The sequence below is a fragment of the Entelurus aequoreus genome, linkage group LG15 (assembly GCF_033978785.1).
Source record: "Entelurus aequoreus isolate RoL-2023_Sb linkage group LG15, RoL_Eaeq_v1.1, whole genome shotgun sequence".
NCBI classification, from domain to species: Eukaryota; Metazoa; Chordata; class Actinopteri; order Syngnathiformes; family Syngnathidae; genus Entelurus; species Entelurus aequoreus.
In genome coordinates, this window is record NC_084745.1 from 30,991,635 (window position 1) to 31,011,772 (window position 20,138).

At 41.3% G+C, this 20,138-nt stretch overlaps 1 protein-coding gene across 1 annotated transcript in view; it reads left to right on the forward strand.

Annotated features, from left to right (window-relative positions):
- The window catches only part of cntnap2a (contactin associated protein 2a), a 541,273-nt gene that overhangs the window by 453,733 nt on the left and 67,402 nt on the right, over positions 1-20,138 (forward strand). Inside the window, exons 18-19 of the mRNA XM_062021878.1 lie at positions 1,312-1,530; positions 15,508-15,744. Coding sequence (XP_061877862.1) covers positions 1,312-1,530; positions 15,508-15,744 — 456 coding nt within the window. The remainder of the gene's footprint in view (positions 1-1,311; positions 1,531-15,507; positions 15,745-20,138) is intronic.

Below are 20,138 nucleotides of genomic sequence, written 5' to 3' on the forward strand. Positions count from 1 at the left end.
CAGGTGTGTAATTTGTTGTGAGTTTATGCACAGTGTTGGTTTTGTTGTTTGAACAAGGTGATGTTCATACACGGTTCATTTTGTGCACCAGTAAACAAACATGGTAACACTTTAGTATGGGGAACATATTCACCATTAATTAGTTGCTTATTAACATGCAAATTAGTAACATATTGGCTCTTAACTAGTCGTTATTAAGTATTTATTAATGCCTTATTCGGCATGGCCTTATTATAACCCTAATCGTCTAACCCTGGCCCTAACCCTCTAACCCTAACCCTAACCAAATAACTCTAAATTAAGTCTTTGTACTTAGAATATGTTCCCCATACTAAAATGTTACCAAAAACCTATAACTTTGTCTTGAATTTTATTTTTCACTAAAGAAGGGTTCGGTGAATGCGCATATGAAACTGGTGGGGTTCGGTACCTCCAACAAGGTTAGGAACCACTGCTCTAATATAACGTGAAAGTAATTAAAGATAACTAATGATAATAACGTGAAAGTAATTAATGATAATTATTGACTAAAGAGAGGACTAGCATGCTGGTAATGCATTACAACATACACTATATTGCCAAAAGTATTTGGCCAACTGTCTTTACTCACATATGAACTTGAAGTGCCATCCCATTCCTAACCCATAGGGTTCAATATGATGTCGGTCCACGGAAGGAAGGGGCCCGCTCCAGGAGTTGGGCTTGGCCCCTTAGTTCCAGTGAAAGGAACTTTGTATTCTCCAGGACACCAAAACATTTTGGACAATTCCACGCTCCCAACCTTGTGGGAACAGTTTGGAGCGGGCCCCTTCCTCTTCCAACATGACTGTGCACCAGTGCACAAAGCAAGGTCCTTAAAGACTTGGATGACAGAGTCTGGTGTGGATGAACTTGACTGGCCTGCACAGAGTCCTGACTTGAACTCGATAAAACACCTTTGGGATGAAATAGAAGGTGTGTGTGACCTCACCAATGCGCTTTTTGAAGAATGGTCGAAAAGTCCTATAAACACACTCCGCAACCTTGTGGACAGCCTTCCCAGAAGAGTTGAAGCTGTAATAGCTGCAAAAGGTGGACCGACGACATAATGAACCCTAAGGGTTAGGAATGGGATGGCACTTCAAGTTCATATGTGAGTCAAAGCAGGTGGCCGAATACTTTTGGCACTATAGTGTATATCAAGCCCCAGGATCCATGCAGAAGTCACAGTACTGTTGTGTAAGTTTGAACGACAATGCGATGACGTCATTGCTATTTGGGCTTGATCTCGACCTTTGACCTGACAGAAGTCTATACTTTCCCTCATAACAGCGCCTCAAGTTGTCTCCTTCTCCTTCGATGTGGGAAATGGCCCCGTGGAGTTAACAGTGCACTCGGCCACGCCTCTCAACGACGACCAGTGGCACCGCGTCATGGCCGAGCGCAACGTCAAGGAGGCGGTCCTCCAGCTAGACCAGACCTACCGGGCCTCTCGGCCGGCCCCTGCTCAGGGCCACACACGGTTAGAACTGTTCAGCCAGCTCTATGTGGGTAAGTCCTCCAAGAATATTGCCCTCAATGTGTCCGCTTGGTGTGTAATGTTCACAAAGCAGCTCTTTCATTTAGGAAAAAATACATAATGAATGCACTTTATTCATGTTATTGGACTGAACTGTTAATTAAAAAGGATTTCTTTGCTCCCTTCATCTCCTTTAAGACCACCCTGTGCATAGACACACTGAGGACATTTCAATGTTTTATCGGGGGGGTTTTTTTTCCAAGTTTAAGATGTCCCAGCCTTCAATGGAAAGTCTTTCCTAAGTGGCTTCAGTCCAGCTTAACGCGGCCACCGCTGATTAATTTAATGCTAATCCAGGCCTCGCAATCACATTGGAGTTTCATATTTAATCACACGTGGACACACGCGCATCCCCGGGAACTCGGCAACGATAAAGAATTTTTAATGAAGCTAAATTAGAAGTCTGCCAAAGCCCTGCATGAGATTTTGAATGTGACCGTAGGCTTTTCCTCACTGTTGTGCCTTTATTCAGCACCTACATGTATGTACAGCCGTACCACGCTTGTTGTTAGTACAGTAGTACCTCAATTTACGAGTTTAATTGGTTCTGTGACTTAGCTCTTAACTAAAACACTTGTATTGTACTTTTGTATGTCCTTCTTGCTGCTTCTCTGTCAAACACACCATCAGCATCTTTTTCATATTTTCATGGATAAATGTCCACCATTTAGATATTTAGATTTCTGTTATGTTATGTTATGTTATGTTATGTTATGTTATGTTATGTTATGTTATGTTATGTTATGTTATGTTATGTTATGTTATGTTATGTTTTGGATAATTTTTTCTTTAATTCAATGAATATCATTGGCTTCTTCTTCTCAGCACTATCCTTCACAATCACTTTCTTCCTTTCTTATGCCTGGAAAACAAATTATGTCCATATTAAGCTATAAGCTAATGCTAGCAAATCAGACTAGATGTTTTTGGCGGATCTTGTGAGGTTCACTGTGACATTTGTTAAACTAACTCAGGGGTCGGCAACCCAAGGTTGAAAGGACCAAAAACGTATTTTTAAATCTGTCTGGAGCCACAAAAAATTAAAAGTCTTATGTAAGTGGTTTAATGAAGGCTACACATGAAGTAAGTGTCTATGTTAGCTATAATAGCTTACTATCAAAATGACTGTGTCACAGGCTGATGCAAATCTTCGTTGACAGAAATGTTGAAATGTAATATTTATTCTACACATTTTTGCAACATTGGAAAACATTAGTAAAACGGAGGCTTCTCAGAGGGTGAAATAACTCCTGGAAATTACTGGCTTAGAATGGCCAAAGGTATAGATGTGTATGTCCAAGTTTAAGGAAATGGCAGGCTGTTTTCTTCTAATGGATTTATTACAATCTTTGCAAACAGGGTAATGTTTGCGGTGGTCTGGAACAACATGGCACATAAACAACTCTCAGAAATGCAGCCAATATTACATACTATATAGATAATTTGTTGTGAGACATGCAAATATAAATTAAATACACTGAGGACATAAGTAAAGGAAATTAAATTAGATCAAATATACCTACAAACAAGGCATAATGATGCAATATGTAAATACAGCTAGCCTAAATAGCATGTTAGCATCAATTAGCTTGCAGTCATGCAGTGACCAAATTTGCCTGATTAGCACTCCAACAAGTCAATAACATCAACAAAACTCACCTTTGGGCATTCTCACACAGCATAAAACATTTGGTGGACAAAATGAGACGAAGAAGGAGTAGCGTTAAACACGTCTTTCTGTGGCAGCGTCGGAGAAAGTTGTACATGTAAACAAACTACGGTGAGTTCAAGGACCGCCGAAATTAGTAGGGCAAAATGGTGCTCGCCAAATACTCTCATCAGTGAAGCATAAACAAACATATTAAACAGTGGGATTTCTAACAAATAGGAAGGTTTGTGTCTTGTTTGTCCTCCTACAGAAACCATATTAAAACGAAAACATTGTTTTTCCCCATTTTTGAAAAAGCTCCAGGGAGTCACTAGGGCGGCGCTAAAGAGTCGCGGGTTGCCGACCCCTGCACTAACTAACGACTGGTATGCTTGTAAATCAAATTGTTGCTTGCAACCCAAAGCATAACAATTAGCCAAGACACAGCTCTTATCTGACTCTTAAGTTGAGGTACCACTGTAATCCGTTCCAAAAAGTTAGACAAAAACCAATGCTTTTTTTCTCACCAGGAACCTTGTAACTCTATTATGTTTCAGGCAACAAATATTATACAGTAATTGTAGTTTTACATTCAGAAAACAATGTAAATTACATAGATAAATTAAGATTCAACATCACTTGTATCCTTCGCCACAGTCTATCTTGAATTAAATTGTTCACCTTTTTTATCTAAGTTCTGGCACTCGCAACTTTATCTGGCCCCTTGGTGGCTTATTTTGTACCAAGGGTGTCCAAAGTGCGACCTGGAGGCCATTTTTGGCCAGCAGCTCTATTTTGGGGGGGTTGGGGACACACATTCTTCAGGCAAAATAAACACTCAAAAATAGAGGTACCAGCATGTACCTAAAGTCCAGGTCCATTTCTGTACCTTATCGATTTGTACCAGTTTAAGTTTAATTGTAACTCTGCTTACCCTATAGATCCCAAAGTGCTTTTAATAGCTGATAGTGTCAGGAGGCTTGAAACATTTGCTGGAACCCAGAAGTAAAGAGATTGAAATGTCAATGTGCAACAACAGGTACAATCTTGACAATGAAACAAGATCATGTTAGAAATAATAAATTAAAATTAATCAAATAGAGATGACTGATATAATCAAATATGCTAATAATAGAAACATATATTGACATTATTATGGCACAACGTGATTATTGCCAAACTCCACCCCACCCAAGAGGACATCTCCAACCCCATTTAGTTGTTGTGCTTAATATTTAGGGATCTTTATCAACTAGTCCTATTAAGAATCCTGATGTCTGGTGTCAAAACCAGTGACCGCTGCGAAAGGGCAGCTGACAACCTGGGAGAGACCTGGTGACGGCTTGAAGAGACTGCTGACAGGTGGGAATAGACCCCAACGGGGCTGGCATGGGTTAGCTACCTGTGCTGGCAGGACCCTTTCACTACACAGTGACCTGGATCCACCCAACAATTACTACTGAAAGTTCAAAAGGAAAAACACCCCTAGAGTCTGCGAGAGCGGGGGCGGAAGATGACTCACCGGTAGACCACACGGTAACAGACCCTGGAACGGAAACAACGAGTCAAATGATCATCATGATAGTTGACGGAGTAACAGCACTGGCAGGACACCAGCTACAAAGCTGCATCTGTGGCTGGAAAAAGTTTACATCAGAGAAGGGTCTCAAGATCCACCAGGGCAGGAAAAAGTGCCTGACAGAGTTTAGGGGCCTCGCATTGACCACTACTTCCTCAGAGGTAGGGCAAATCAGTCGAGTGAATTCCAGTGGCAGGATAGTCACCACAGTCCACAGGGTATCACAACCCCAGACAAAGCTCAATCAAGCACAGATCCACCAACCGACATGAGTCCAGACCCCACTCAACCACAGACAGCAGTAGAAAGGAAGATGAAGGGACGGAAGCCTCAAATCTTGTGGCCTAAATCCTGCCAGAAAAAGGAGTGGGAAACCACCAACACAGACCTTGTCCATCTTTTAGAAGGTCTGAAAGGGTGTGTGGAAAGAAAGCTGGACAAGATTGGAGAGATCATTAACAGCTATGGAGCGGAGAGATTTGGGGTGAAAAGTAAGAACCTTAGGACACAGACGGAACCGTCAGCCCCTCTCAAGTCCAGGAGACAATAAGAGATTGAAAGACTTGTGAAAGAAAGAAGGGGCCTGAGAAAGCAGTGGAAAAAGGCCACAGAAGTGGAAAGGAAAGGACTTGAAGCACTACAGGGCGACATCAAGCAGCGTCTTGCAACACTGCGAAGAGCAGAATGCCTGAGAAAGCAACATAAGAAGAAAGAGCGAACGAGGACTGCCTTCTACAGAGATCCCTACAAGTTCGTCAACGACCTCTTTGTCAAGGAGAAAACTGGGATCCTCAAAGTACACATAAGGGAACTAGAGGAGCACCTAAGGAAGACCTACTCCGACAGCCAGAGGCATGTGCCAGCCAGCATTCCAGATGACATGCTACCAATCCAACCACCTGAGCAGCAGTTCGAAACGAGGCCCCCCACATGGAGAGAAGTTGAGAGCACTGTAAAACGGGCAAGAACAGCCTCAGCCCCTGGACCTAACGGCGTTCCATTTAGGCTCTATAAGAACACATCAGGCATCTTGAAGTACCTCTGGGAGCTAATGAAAGTGGCGTGGGAAAAAGGAATTATACCAAAGGCATGGCGAAGGGCAGGAGGGATCCTGATTCCCAAAGAGAAGAATTCCTCAACCATTGACCAGTTCCGCCAGATCAGTCTTCTGAATGTGGAAGGAAAACTATTCTTCAGTGTTGTGGCCCACAGGCTCTCAGTATTCTTGCTGAAGAACAACTATGTTGACACCTCAGTGCAGAAGGCAGAGATAGGCGGTTTCTCAGGTTGCCTGGAACACACAAATTTAATATGGCACCAGATACAGACGGCCAAGAAGGACAAGAAAGACCTGCATGTGGTTTTCTTAGATCTTGCCAATGCCTTCGGGTCAGTGCCTCATGAGATTCTATGGACAGCGTTCAAGTTCTTCCAAGTCCCTGAGGGCATCACAAGGATGGTCAAAGCCTACTTCCAGGACCTCCAGTTCTGCGTCACAGCACAGGCCAGTACAACTGCCTGGCAGCACCTCGAGATAGGAATAATGGCGGGCTGCACCATCTCTCCACTGGCGTTTACCATGGCAATGGAGCTCATTATTCAAGCATCCCGATGGGTGGCTGGAGGGGAGCGGTTGAAGAGCGGGCTGCGTCTTCCTCCAATGGGGGCGTACATGGACGACATGATGACAATAACAACAACAAACGCATGCACCAAACGCCTGCTGGATAAACTCCAGGGAAACATCAAATGGGCACGAATGGAGGTTAAACCAAGAAAATCCCGCAGTATCTCCATCATCAAGGGCCAGCTCACCAATGAGAGGTTCCACATCAACAACAAGCCAATACCAACAGTTCTGGAAAAGTGTATCAAAAACCTTGGCTGCTGGTACAGCGCAGAACTCAAAGACTCCAAACAGGTGGACCAACTCAGGAAGGATAGAATCAGCGGCCTCAATCAGATCAATAACACTGCTCTCCCTGGGAAGCTGAAGCTGTGGTGCTTTAAGTTTGGGCTGCTGCCCCGTCTCATGTGGCCAATTTCCATCTATGAGGTCGCTCTATCCCATGCCAATCGGCTGGAGAGGCTGGTCAATGCACAAGTGAGGAAATGGCTTGGACTGCCGAGATGTCTTAGCAGCGTAGGCCTGTATGGCAACGGAATCCTCTCCAAACCGATCTCAAGTGTGGTGGAGGAGTACAAATGTGCCAAATCTAGGCTGGAAATGACTCTCATGGAATCCCGGGACCCATTCGTCAGAGGTGCTGCTCAAACCCTAGAGGCAGGGAGGAAATGGAAGCCATCTGCAGCAGTTGCACTGGCAAAGACTGCTCTCAGACACCGTGATATAGTGGGGCATGTCCAATATGGCAGAGGGGGCCTTGGTTTGGAAACACCCACGTGGCAAAAGGCAACTGCAACCGAACGGCGGCATATGGTGGTGGAGGAAGTGCGCCACCAGGAGGAAGCAGCCAGGTGTGCCAAGGCAGTCTCCCAAGCCCAGCAGGGCTGCTGGATGAGGTGGGAGGGCGTGGAGAGGAGAACAATCACGTGGAACGAAATATGGAGCATGGAGTCTAATAGACTAAGTTTAATCATTAGAGCCACATATGATGTCCTGCCCTCTCCAACCAACCTACATCTCTGGAATGGAGAGGACCCAGCCTGTCTCCAGTGTACAGCCCCGGCAACCCTCAAACACATCTTGGTAGGTTGAAAACCAGTCTGACTCAAGGGAGATACACCTGGCGCCACAACCAGGTACTGAAGTGCTTGGCTGCCGAACTTGAGAATAAGAGAGTAGTCACCAATGCCATGCCTCTAAATGCTCAGGCTACCTTCCCACGCAAAACAACTTTCATCCAGGAAGGAGAGAAACGGGTGACCAAGCCATCACCTGCAGACTCAGGCCCACTGAACGCAGCCCGAGATTGGGAAATGCGGGTAGCCAGAGGCTTATCTTCCCACCCGAAATTGCAGCGACCAGCCTGCGCCCAGACCTGGTCCTCTGGTCCATGTCCTGCCGCCGTGTCTTCATCGTATAGCTAACGGTCCCATGGGAGGACCCCATCGATGAAGCATTCGAACGGAAGAGGCTGCAATATGCCAATTTAGCAGCTGAAGCAGAGGCACGGGGCTGGAACATGAAGGTGTGGCCAGTGGAGGTGAAGTGTTCCAGACTGGTAAAATCACGACACGATAACTTAAAAATAAAGACCACTTCAGATTGTTTTCTTTGTTTAAAAATAGAACAAGCACATTCTGAAAATGTACAAATCATAATGTTGTTGGGGTTTTTTTACACTTACGTGTTGCGGTTAATAGTATTCCACCTTTAGTTGTCGTTATTTATACTTTCTGAATAAATTATGTGATAATGTTCATCAGTCAACTCATTGGTGTTAATTTTCAATCTATCAAGATAAAAAAATAATATCAAAATCAAATTACCGTATGTTATTTATCTAATTTGCTCGTTTTCCTTGACCGATGTACTAAAATCATGTGGTTTATTTTTTTTGCATACATAGATACAAATAATTGCTATTGCGACATCTAGTGGACACATTTAGAAAAGCAGTTTCTTTCATTCAAAAATTTCGGCTCATTTTCATACTTAGCAAACTCATCTCACCGGCCGGATAAAACCTGTTCGTAAGCCTGATTTGGCCCGCGGACCTTACGTTTGACACCCCTGTTTTAAATGCATTTTTCAACATTATGATAGCCCTCTATACATTAAATAACATCCTTAAATCAACTTTACAGTATTTCAATCCAATACAGTAATGCTGCCTGAGGCTAAGCCAATCAGTGGCCATGATACAGAACAGCATGATCTGATTGGTTTGGTGTCCTCTATAGCAGTGGTCCCCAACCACCGGTCCGGGGACCGGTACCGGTCCGTGACATATTTTCTACCGGACCGCAGAGAAACATTAAATCATTTATAAACGACTGCATTTTCTTCAACGTAACTTTCGCCTGTCCCACTAGACACACCAATAAGCTTGTTTATAGATGTACAATAAAACCATGTGTTGCCGATTGTTATATTTGTTATAACTTTGTGATATGATACAATTCACATTAATGCACATATAAAATATAAATGTGACAGATTGTAGCCAAAGGCTGATTTCCATCTGCATCTCATTGCAAAGAAACAAGCCCAGTGCACCCACTAATTCAGCATTATAGTGAGTTGTATTTTTCATCCACTTATTTTTGCTGTATTTATCTGGCACTAGTGGAAAACCGGTCCCTAAAAATAATGCCCACACTAAACCGGTCCGTGGTGCAAAAAAGGTTGAGGACCACTGCTCTAGAGGCAAAATTTTCTGTAGTATGGATATTTTTAATTCATATAGCCATTTTTATGCTTGAAAATGCTTAACTTAGGCCAAAAATGTTGTACAATATGCTTTGAAAAATACAAATCTGCAATGCAATGAAGCCGCAATATTTGAAGCATGACATGGCGAGAGACGACTGTATTTTGTATTTTAATACTGATTTTTGGAAACACATTCTTGTGTTTGAGTCTTCTCCTCGCCCTCTCTCACTTCACTGCAACCGGAATTTACGAACTTAAATGGTTCTTAAACAAGGTTTGTAAATAGAAATGTTTGTATTTTTAAGCAAATTTCCCTATAAGAAACAATGTAAACATGAAGAATGGGTTCCAGCCCTGACAACAGTCCATGTTTTCTAAATGTTTGTACACAGTGAACGCAACAAAAAGCGCTACACAGTACTGCACATCAAACAAACATAACAACGTGATGGATGAAGTTTTTATTTAATAACAAACCCAAAACAACAACAACTAGCTGAACTGTCCTTATTTTCAGCCGCCCTGCCGACACACCCTGTCACTAGTCTGTGGTGCACTCACAGTTTGAATTCATAAAACTCCTTCACTTTAACAGCCAGGTCGCTACAATGATTAGGAATAAAAACAACAAATACCCTTTAGCTTATCGGTTAATTTGTGTGGCGTGTAGCGAAAAGGATGGCGAGGTTGTGGATTCTTGTTTCAACCCACTTTTCTTGTCCATTGTTTTCTTTGGACTCCTACTGAGCTAGCAAGCCTAGAACAATTTTGTAAAAAAGTTTTTTTTTAAACACTTAAAAGGCTAACGAAGTAGCACCGCAGCACTGTGCTGACTGAATGAGCACCAGAGATTGATAAACCCGCAAACAATGGCAATGCCGGGCACAAAATGGCCGTGCCGCGAGACACAATGGGTGGATGAAACGTTCTTACATCAAAGCATTTTTTTTTCAGTCTGTGTTTCGTAAATTGAAAAGTTTGTTCAGTGAGGGGTTCCTAAATCGAGGTTATACATTGTGCCTCCAACAGTTTTAAGGTGCATTGTTTCCGTTAAATTTCCATGCTACTGCACCTTCAGAAAACCGCTGGCTCTGTCGGAAAGCAGTAACCCAAAATAGACGATGTATTAGTTCAGTTCAGTTCAGTTTCAGTTTACTTTGAACATATATATACAATACAATGTAATGCATCACACAATTCCAGTTGGTTCATTACAACACGTCCAAAAAGGAGTAGGAAGAAGCAGAGCTTATTTAATCCTACCCGTTTTCATACCATAGCAATTTTGTCCAATTTCCTTGTTCTCTGTAACAGAACAGTGAACAAATAAATAATATACCATAGTAGGCAAACAAATATTAAATACTTAAATAATCTTTGTCGCAATAAAAAAAAGGGGAAAAAAAGGGTTCAAGCTGTTCATCATAATTCTTGTTCTGTGTACTTTGTGAACACTTGTAGTTTGAACAGTCTCTTAAAGTGAATCATATTGGTGCTTTGTTTGATTTCTTTGCTTAATCCGTTCCATAATTTAATTCCACATACTGATATACTAAATATTTTAAGTGTTGTACGAGCATAAAAATGTTTTAAAAATTAAATTTTCCTCTAAGGTTATATTTCTCCTCTTTTGTTGAGAAGAATTGTTACATCATTTTAGGTGTTTGCAAATGCACCAAATAGTTCAATTTCAATAATTGTGATTTAATAAATAAAGGGTTTGTACATTATGTATTATTCTCATTGATCTTTTTTGTAACACAGTTAGTGAATGAAGCACACATTTGTAGTTGTTTCCCCATATTTCTAAACAATAACTCTGATATGGTAACACTAGCGAGCAGTACGTCCTACTAAATTCCATCTTGCATCGAATTGAAGACAGGAAGCAGTGGAAAAGAAGGCATTGACCATAAATAATTGTTTCTAAAGGGCAAACAAGAGTCGTAGTCATGATGCATTTCACGGCAAAACAAAACTCTTATCTGCTCCTGTGCCATCTACATCTCTCTTCCTGCTCAGTCAATATGCTCCTCATCACCCTTTTGATTGCTTTAGTGTTTACTGCACACTGCTTCATTTGCTCCAATGGCCTTGAGAGCGAATGTTTAGGCCATCAGCCTTCTGTTCCCTACTTTATGCGGTTAACTTTTAGCTGCCGAAACACGCACATAACCCCATCTCACATTTCATTCCCTTAACCATCTGTTGTGTCGGTGCATTTTTTTAGGCTTCTTGAATATGATTTATGCATGCTCCTGCTCAATTCTCTTCTGTTTGCTTTTCTTTTTTCCCGGCTTCTGTCTAAACGGATCGACCTCTTGCTTGTTGCTCCCCGCTGCATGCATGCGTGCGACAACCCTCCCCATCACAGGGAAACCAGCCTCACACACCTGCCAAGACAGTAGGTAACATTTAATGAGTGCAATAACATGTCTCCATGGCACTGAGTGAGAGACATAATGGCAAGTTAGACGCTCCAACTGGGATCCCGCCTGCCGTTCTGCCGCATCTTTACCTGGGGCTACACGCCGGTGCCGAGTTAGCATCAAGCGAGGATTAATGTGCTCTTGCATTAATACTTGTTTTGATTCATTCTGCACTTCCCCACAGTGACGCCTGGAATTACCAACTCATCCTCATTTTAGTGAGCGAGTATATTTTTCATGGAGGGATACGTCAAGGCGAAGGCCATTAAGTCTCTTCTAACGAGGAAAAACAGTGCTGTGATGCAACAGATATACACAATAGCATCTCAGTGATGATCTTTTTAGGAATAAATAGGGCTTAGAGTTACTTTTTACTTTTTAAACCGCATGCAGTAACTATTGTAATATAGCATCAGTGTTTATTTACCTAAACTGCAAAGAAAAAAGGATAATCTATTAAAGGGGAGCTGCACTTTTTGGGGAAATTTGCCTATCATCCACATACCTATGTGAGACAAGAACACATCTTTCTCTTTTTTGTGCATTCCAAATATTAAAAAAAACACTAGCAAGAGGGGACTAACAACGCAGGTAATGGGAATTTGATCTATTCCGCCTATAAAGTCCCCTGGAAAAACATCCAAAAACCTCCATCGACTAAGTAGGTATGCATGTATGTAGCAATAACATGTAATACTTACTTACGTATGTTGGTCATTTTAAGCATTGCCGGAATCATTTTTTAATGCATCGCAACGTTTGCTGTTTCAATCAACGATAGCAACTACTATTAATCACGGCAGACTCCATGAGAGCCAAAGACGACGACAAATGCTGATCTAGAACCATATTTTATTTTGCCTGAATATAAGGAGGAACCCTACAAGTTTTAGAAACTTAATGCTAAACAGATCCAGCTACAGTGAAACACTAAACGTAACGTAGCAGCATTGCTAAGTGCTAAACAACAAATACAAACTATGAACAAATACAACTATCACTTACTGTACATTTTCTGCTCTCATTTGGATGCCGACTGATGGGATGTTTGAATCTTTCAGCACAAGACATGTTGGGAAAAATGCTAGGAAAAACAAGCATCTTCCTAATGATGTCTCCGGGTCTGAGTTGAACATTAAAGTTGACCAACTTCTTAGTTCATGACCACAGCGTTCTACTATACAAGTGTGAGGCATGAATTATAATCAAGCATTAACTTTTACCAACTCAGAGGCGATGTAGCAGCTCAGTATGTCAATAGCTGCACAAGCTAGTTACCTCTCTGTGAACAATGTGCCCGGTTACTAAAGTAATGTCTCTGCGTCAGCTCTTACAATAACAATGTTGCTAATATTTGGTTAATATGCAGGTCACAGCATGTAAATGGAGTGCTGTTGGCGGTTTTTGGATGTATTTTATTAGCTACATTGTTAGCTGTCTTGTACGAGCTGTATTTTACAATTTAGACTGCACAAAAAAGAGAGAGACAAGTGTGTTCTTGTCTCACATAGAGATTGTGAATGATGGGCAACATTTTTAAAACAAGTGCAGTTCCCCTTTGAGTCAAGGGGTGTCCAAAATTCCACCAGAAGTCCATTTTACGTTTTTTGTTTTTTTTACTGACTAAGACACCCAGAATGTATATCAAATTAAAGTATGTCCGATTTACAATACAAACTATGAACGATAAAACATTGAATACAAGAACAAATGAATGTCACTCCTGTTCACAATCAGGCAAAAACACAACAGGTATGCAACAAACACGGCAAAACATGAACGGCAAGGGTAAAAAAAAACACCCACACATTTGATAGATCACATCACTTTATTGCAGAAGTTACTTACATTGATTAGCATATTTAGGGCCTGATATAAGGGTCTGCGTGTATTAAAACACATGCAAACGTGATAGCACACGCAAAGCTGATCTACTAAATTTGTGCTCAGAGGATTGCATTTATTGAAGATTAACTGCACTTTTTGGGGAATGTTGCCTGTCGTTCACAATCCTTATGAGAGATAAAATGTTTTTTTTGTTTTTCTTGCAGACTAACATGTAAAACTTGGCTCATGCCTCCATGGTTTGATTTGAGATGTTTGGGACTTTTGGGGATCCTAAATACACAAAAAAAGAATCAATAACTAAGTAAAGTTGTTTTTGCATAACAGGGCCCCTTTTAAGGGCTGATTGAAAAGAAGGATGTGGCACTTTTGCACTTGTTATCAATTACACACGCTTTTTTTGTAGATCACACCCAACACGGCTACAATACGCAATTTTATAGATTTTAGTAGGTCAGGCTGTTGAAGTACAAAGTGATCCGCCACATTCTTTCAGTTTTAGTATACAGCCCTCGGTGGGAAAGGTTTGAACACTCTGGTTTTACGGGCATATTCTTATTGTGGTCATGCAATCTGGAGCCTATCCCAGCTGACCAAGCAACTATACCGGCGTGGCTCGGTTGGTAGAGCGGCCGTGCCAGCACCTTGAAGGTTCCGGGTTCGATCCCCGCTTCCGCCATCCTAGTCATGTCCGTTGTGTCCTTGAGCAAGACACCTTAACCCTTGCTTCTGATGGGTCAGGTTAGCGCCTTGCATGGCAGCTACCGCCATCAGTGTGTGAATGGGTGAATGTGGAAATAGTGTCAAAGTTGCTTTGAGTACCCTGAAGGTAGAAAAGCGCTACACAAGTATGATATCGTTGACCATTTACTAGGAGGAGACTTTGCGGTTAATTGAATAAAGTAAATAAATTAATTGTTGCATTTATAGGTCCGAAAAAGAAACACAGCAATGCATATTGATGAGGAAAATGGTGATTGTATTATCATTATTTGTAGAATGCTGATACATGCATATTCATGTAGATTAGCTCATCAGCACATCAATAAAGTGGTACACTTTAATACACATGAATAATGCCTGCAAAGATAAATACAAACTGGATGTGTTTATTTAGTATTCTGAACTGTGCACCTGCTTGACAAGAAATTTCGATAAGTGGAACTATTTTTATGATTATTATTTCAAAAGCCACCCTATATTATTGATCCTTCCTCCATTCATCAGAACACAATGAGCCAATATTGACTGCAGGGTGTCTGCCTACGTACGTGTGTCCACTCTATTCTCTATTGGGCTCAGAGCCTCGTGTCAGTTTAATCAAAGACGGGTTTAAAATGAGTTAAACAGGTGGCGGAACCCTCCAGCCAATCAGTGGGACAAAATAGATTAATTAACAAGTGTTAGAGGGAGTCCAGTCCTTGGCGGGATCAGAAAGCGGATGTGGAATCGGGAAAGCTGCAGCTGCATCCTCACATGAATAATGCATCCTTGTAGGAAAATCAAAACATGTATTAGTAATCTTTACATGGTGCCATTGTGGCGTACCTGTGTGCGTGTGTGTCCTTTGAAATGGACTCTTCTGTGTAATTGAAGCAATGCAACTGAGAGATTTTAATATCTAAAACGCCCCTCGGCTCTTGTTAGCGCACAGAGCACTGTGTGTTTACTGCGATTGCCCTTTAAATCTATACCTGTGGGTGCAGCTTTATGATTGTGTTTATGGCTACAGTCATTAAGGCACATATCAATCTAGCTAAGACCTCACGTCTGTGTGTGTTAATGAGTAGTTAGACAGTAACAGTGCAAGGCCAAAAGGACGGCGGATGAATGGCTTCGGACGCCCCGAGGCTAAGAAGTAATGCTTAAGTATGCAGTTGGAGGTGGGGTTGGGCATCCATCCACATGCGAGATGTTCATTAAGACATTGTGTTCATTAGGCTCTCCTAATTAGTGGAAAATCAAACCAGCTGAAGGTTGCTTCAAGAACGGCGCCCCGGTTGGAGACATTCACAGCAGTGGTTTCCTTCAGGCGTTACCACTGAAAGAGATAATAAAAAATTGCATTCCTGATGACTTTTTTGACTTCAAGTTCCGGTTTCTCCGCAGGTGCCGCGGGGGGCCAGAGGGGGTTCCTGGGTTGCATCCGAGCCTTGCGGATGAACGGGGTCACCTTAGATCTGGAGGAGAGGGCCAAAGTCACGCCCGGGGTCAAGCCGGGCTGCCAAGGCCACTGCACCAGTTACGGCGTGTACTGTCGCAATGGCGGGAAGTGTGTGGAGAAGTACAACGGGTACTTGTGCGACTGCAACACCACTGCTTACGATGGCCCTTTCTGCACTCGAGGTGAGGAAAATGGAAATAATCTTTAAAAAAAATGTAAACGTGATTTACTGGACTGGCACTGTTCTAACAACTACTGTTAAGTGATGGGTCAATAACACCTCAAGGAGTGTTTGGCACACTCAATAGCTGTATTGATACTGATACTGTGTTTCATAATGATGCCATCTGCTGGGTTAAAAAAGGCACTACATTTGACCTGCAATTGAAATTAATATATACAATCGTCCCTTGTCTATTACTAATTATTAGCTCTGGACATAACCACGAAAAATTGATTCACCCACAGGACTCATTCATTATAAATCAAAGATGTTATTAGCTAGAGCATAAAAAAAACTTAACCACCTTTTAAATACGTTTTTCAACATTGATATCACCATTAAGTCCCCTTTACCTTATTTTGTAACAATATAGTAATGCTGCCTTAGGCTGAGCCAACCAGTGGCCACGATACTGAACAGCGCACTCTGATTGGTTTGATCTCTTCTAGTGGCCAGTACTACTGTAGTATTAATAGTTTTAGTTTAGTCATTCTTATGCTTGAACATGCTTAATTTAGGACCAAAATAATGTTTAATATGCTTTAAAGAAATATGGTGAAGCCGCAATATTTGAAGCGCAATGTGGCGAGGGACGCCTGTGTGTATAAAAAAAAATTATAATCCAAAAAAGGAAATCAATATGAAACCCCTTTAACACTGAGCCAAATACTAAGTAGGAAACTAAAATGTATCTTGCTTATCGCCATAAAATAAAAACATTTTACGGACCATAGGGCGCACCGGGTTCTCAGGTGCACTGCCGACGAGCGGGTCTTTTAAGGTATATTATCATACAAAAAGGCACACGGGAGCATAATGCGCCTTAAAGAGGTCATATTATTTTTATTTCTACATTTAAAACTACTTCCTTGTGGTCTACATAACATGTAATGGTGGTTCTTTGGGTCAACATTTTGCATAGATTACGTTTTACAGACCATATTTAAGCCGCTTTCTGACCGTCTCTTCAGGATGCGCCGTTTTGTGGGCTATCTTATTTACGTGCCTCCACTTCGACAGCGTCTTCTCCTCGTCATCTTTGTTGTACCAATAGTTGTTAGCGCTTCCATAGCAGGTCTACTGACAGATATAAGTTAGAACTGTACACTACTTTGTATTAGAAATAGCAACAACGGAGGATGAATGCCTCACAACAAGAGGATAGACAAAAAGAAGGAGCTTATTGAATACAACTCGGACTACGTAAAGCACTTTGGGTAAACCTTTATCCGCTGACGTCAATTGAACATCCTGCAGCCCACACGTATCTCTTATGTGTGACTGCCATCTACTAGTCACACATTATCCTTTCACCATGTGTCAAATAAAATTGCTTAGAGGTCGGTAAGTACAACCAGGATTAATCTGTACAGTAGGTGCACCGGGTTATAAGGCGCATTGTCGATATTTGACAAAATGAAAGGATTTTAAGTGTGCCTTAAAATGTGTTGTAGTGATGATTGCGGCAAATACCAATGTCAAATGCGGCACGCCACTCTTCTGACTTCTTTTAGCACCAGCTGTCACTCCTGAGCCGAAATAAGTGCTTCCTGATTAACAAAGTTTGGTGCTTCACAGACAAACGACACAGCAGCTGTATCGGTCTCATGTTGTTTTTTTAAAGTGACCCACACATTGAGGGACACTGTATCACTCCTCGTTTCATCATTCATCAATACTTCCGTATCGGTTGACCCATCTGTACCGCTGTTAATCTTGTTTGTGCTTTAATTACAAATGACAATAAACATTTGGGGATTTGTACGACTTAAACAATTATTAAGGTGCATTTTTTCCCCATACATTTGTCAGTATCGTAAAGTAAACACATTTACATCCATTTTCTTTTAAAAGCGAAGCACATTTCCCATGACAAAAAGCTTCTCCTATTACATGAGGTGTAATACATCACTTGCCTTAAGAAATGGAACTTTTTTTTAACCAAAATTACAGTATCTGTTGTTTTTTGGTACTTGCCAGTTTAATACAAAACAAATACTTTACCAGCTTACTATTGGTTTTAACTCAGAGCCTCAGCTTTTTGCATGGAGTTCTGTTATGATTGGCCATTGCGGTTGTATTTCTGTGATTTTGTGATCATGGAAAATAATAGATTTTTGAACATTTCTTTATCGCTTTATAACGTCATGTGTTGTAATGCAATGCGTCGTAGAAGCGATGTATTGGTACACCCCTATTGATTTGTGTTGGAGATGTGTGAGGAGCTAACAACTGTTAATATTGTACACATGAAACATTATTTTATTACACAGTCGTACGTGTTGCCTCAATAAGATAAGGTGTTGCAAATGTGCCACACAGTTTCTGATTTTTGACATTTTCGCCTTCCACACAAGTATAATAAGTTAACAATAGTGCTATTATTAAGACATTCAAACAGTGTTTAACTTGAATTACACAACACACAGGCCTAATTCAGCAGTGATTTACATCGCATATGTGTCTCAGGCACCTAACTTTATTTTGTTGGTCTCATAAGTGTAAAAAGAAGCACTGTAAACACAAAAAACGTATGGGTGTGTTGGACAAATTCATTGGCGTTTTATTATTCTTAATTATGAAGTGTAAGAAGAGGTTTACCTCTGTAAAACACATTAACAATGAAACAACTAACAAGTTCTCTTTATGTACTTTTCTGCTCCTGAAAATGAATTTGGCAGTTATCTCCCATAATATTAATTCGTTTTTGATTAAAGGGTAGATAACTAAGTGTACTTGGAACGCCCATTTTCCAACGCCAGACTGGATATGCCGCCCCCTGTAGAATTTGAGCCCATTTCCCCACATATACAGTGTGCGTAAAGGAATGTAGAATTATTATTTTGGTCACTTAAAGGCATGTTTTTGTCGCCATGGTCCATGATTACTTCAAAACTGATACGGTTAACTTTATAAACAAAAAATAAATGTCTCCGGGTTTTCCTCTTCCATTAACACCATAGTCTGTGTTTCCTCATGCTCTTTCAGTATTTCCTCAAGCATCTTGAGGAAAACATCAGTGGCAGAGGACACAAAACAATATGAATATTTAGAGGGGATTTTTACCTGTAGACATCATTTTGAACTATAAAAAAAGGTTTTGATCAAAGGCATGGATAAACTATCAGTGTTGCCGTTAACGCACTTTTTGTGTCTTTTTAAGCATTGAAATCAGAAAGGACGCAAATTTCCTGAAGTCCGCGCGTCCCCAGGACGTGGATTTTTTTTTGTTTTTTTAGATTATCGCTTTCCGCCTGTGTTTTGTTTTGTTTATATTTGCCGGGTCAAATTATTAATTATTGGTTGACTTCAAAGTAATGCACTTTCCGGTGCAATTTCTTAAATTTTAATACGCCGAAAGTTTTATCGATCACAAATACTGCATTTCCGGTATTAGGACTCCCGCGTGTTATTGATTTCGTCATGGCGAGCAATAAACCCAAGAAGCAAAACTTCAATGAAAAGTGGCTTCAGGAGCCACTTTTCAGCAAATGGCTCACTTATGACGATGGAAAGATGTTTTGCACGCCATGTAAACGGGCTAATACGAAGAACATCTTTATGACCGGGTGCACTGTTTTTCAACGATCCAGCCTCACCAGGCACCAAGAAACAGGCCGATGTATTGTCGGGGGTAACACCCTCCACTTGATCGGAATGATGAGGCCGTCGATTTGTTACAACTCGGACATCCACCATGCTATTAACACTCCTGACCATGCTAGCGCTCCCTCTCCTAACTTACCCACTCACTTACACCTGTCACTCACCCTACATATTGCCATTCTTAAAGAGGAACACACAGCTTATGGCCATCACCAAGCCAGAGATGAACTGCTAGAGGCATTGAGTGCCACTGTATTAAATGACATTGAAAGTAACTTGCAAAATTCTAAGTTTGTTGGCATTATTTTTCATGAAAGTGTAGATGTGGCGGTTTTTAAACGACTGATTATCTACATACAGGTGAGAATAATCAATTAAATGTGTCATATGCATGTATGCCCTGGCACACCATTATCATAATTTCATGACCGAAGCAAAACCCTTTTTACACTTTTATACTGAAAAAAATACACCTACAACTTATGAAATCAATCAATCAATCAATCAGCTTTATTGTCCATTCTTACATGTACAAGACACATAAGAACTGAAATTACATTTTCGGCACAATCCCGCTAAGAGCAGACATACGTTACAGGGAGACAAGACGGGACCGCCAACGGATCAGCCTCACTTAGGCGCTCCTCAAAAAGGTGGGAAAAAGGTGACATTGGGGGGAGGGGGGAAGTAAAAAAAAAATATCAGTCTGAGGCTGGACCCTCAGGAATGGTCCAGACTGAGTCTGAG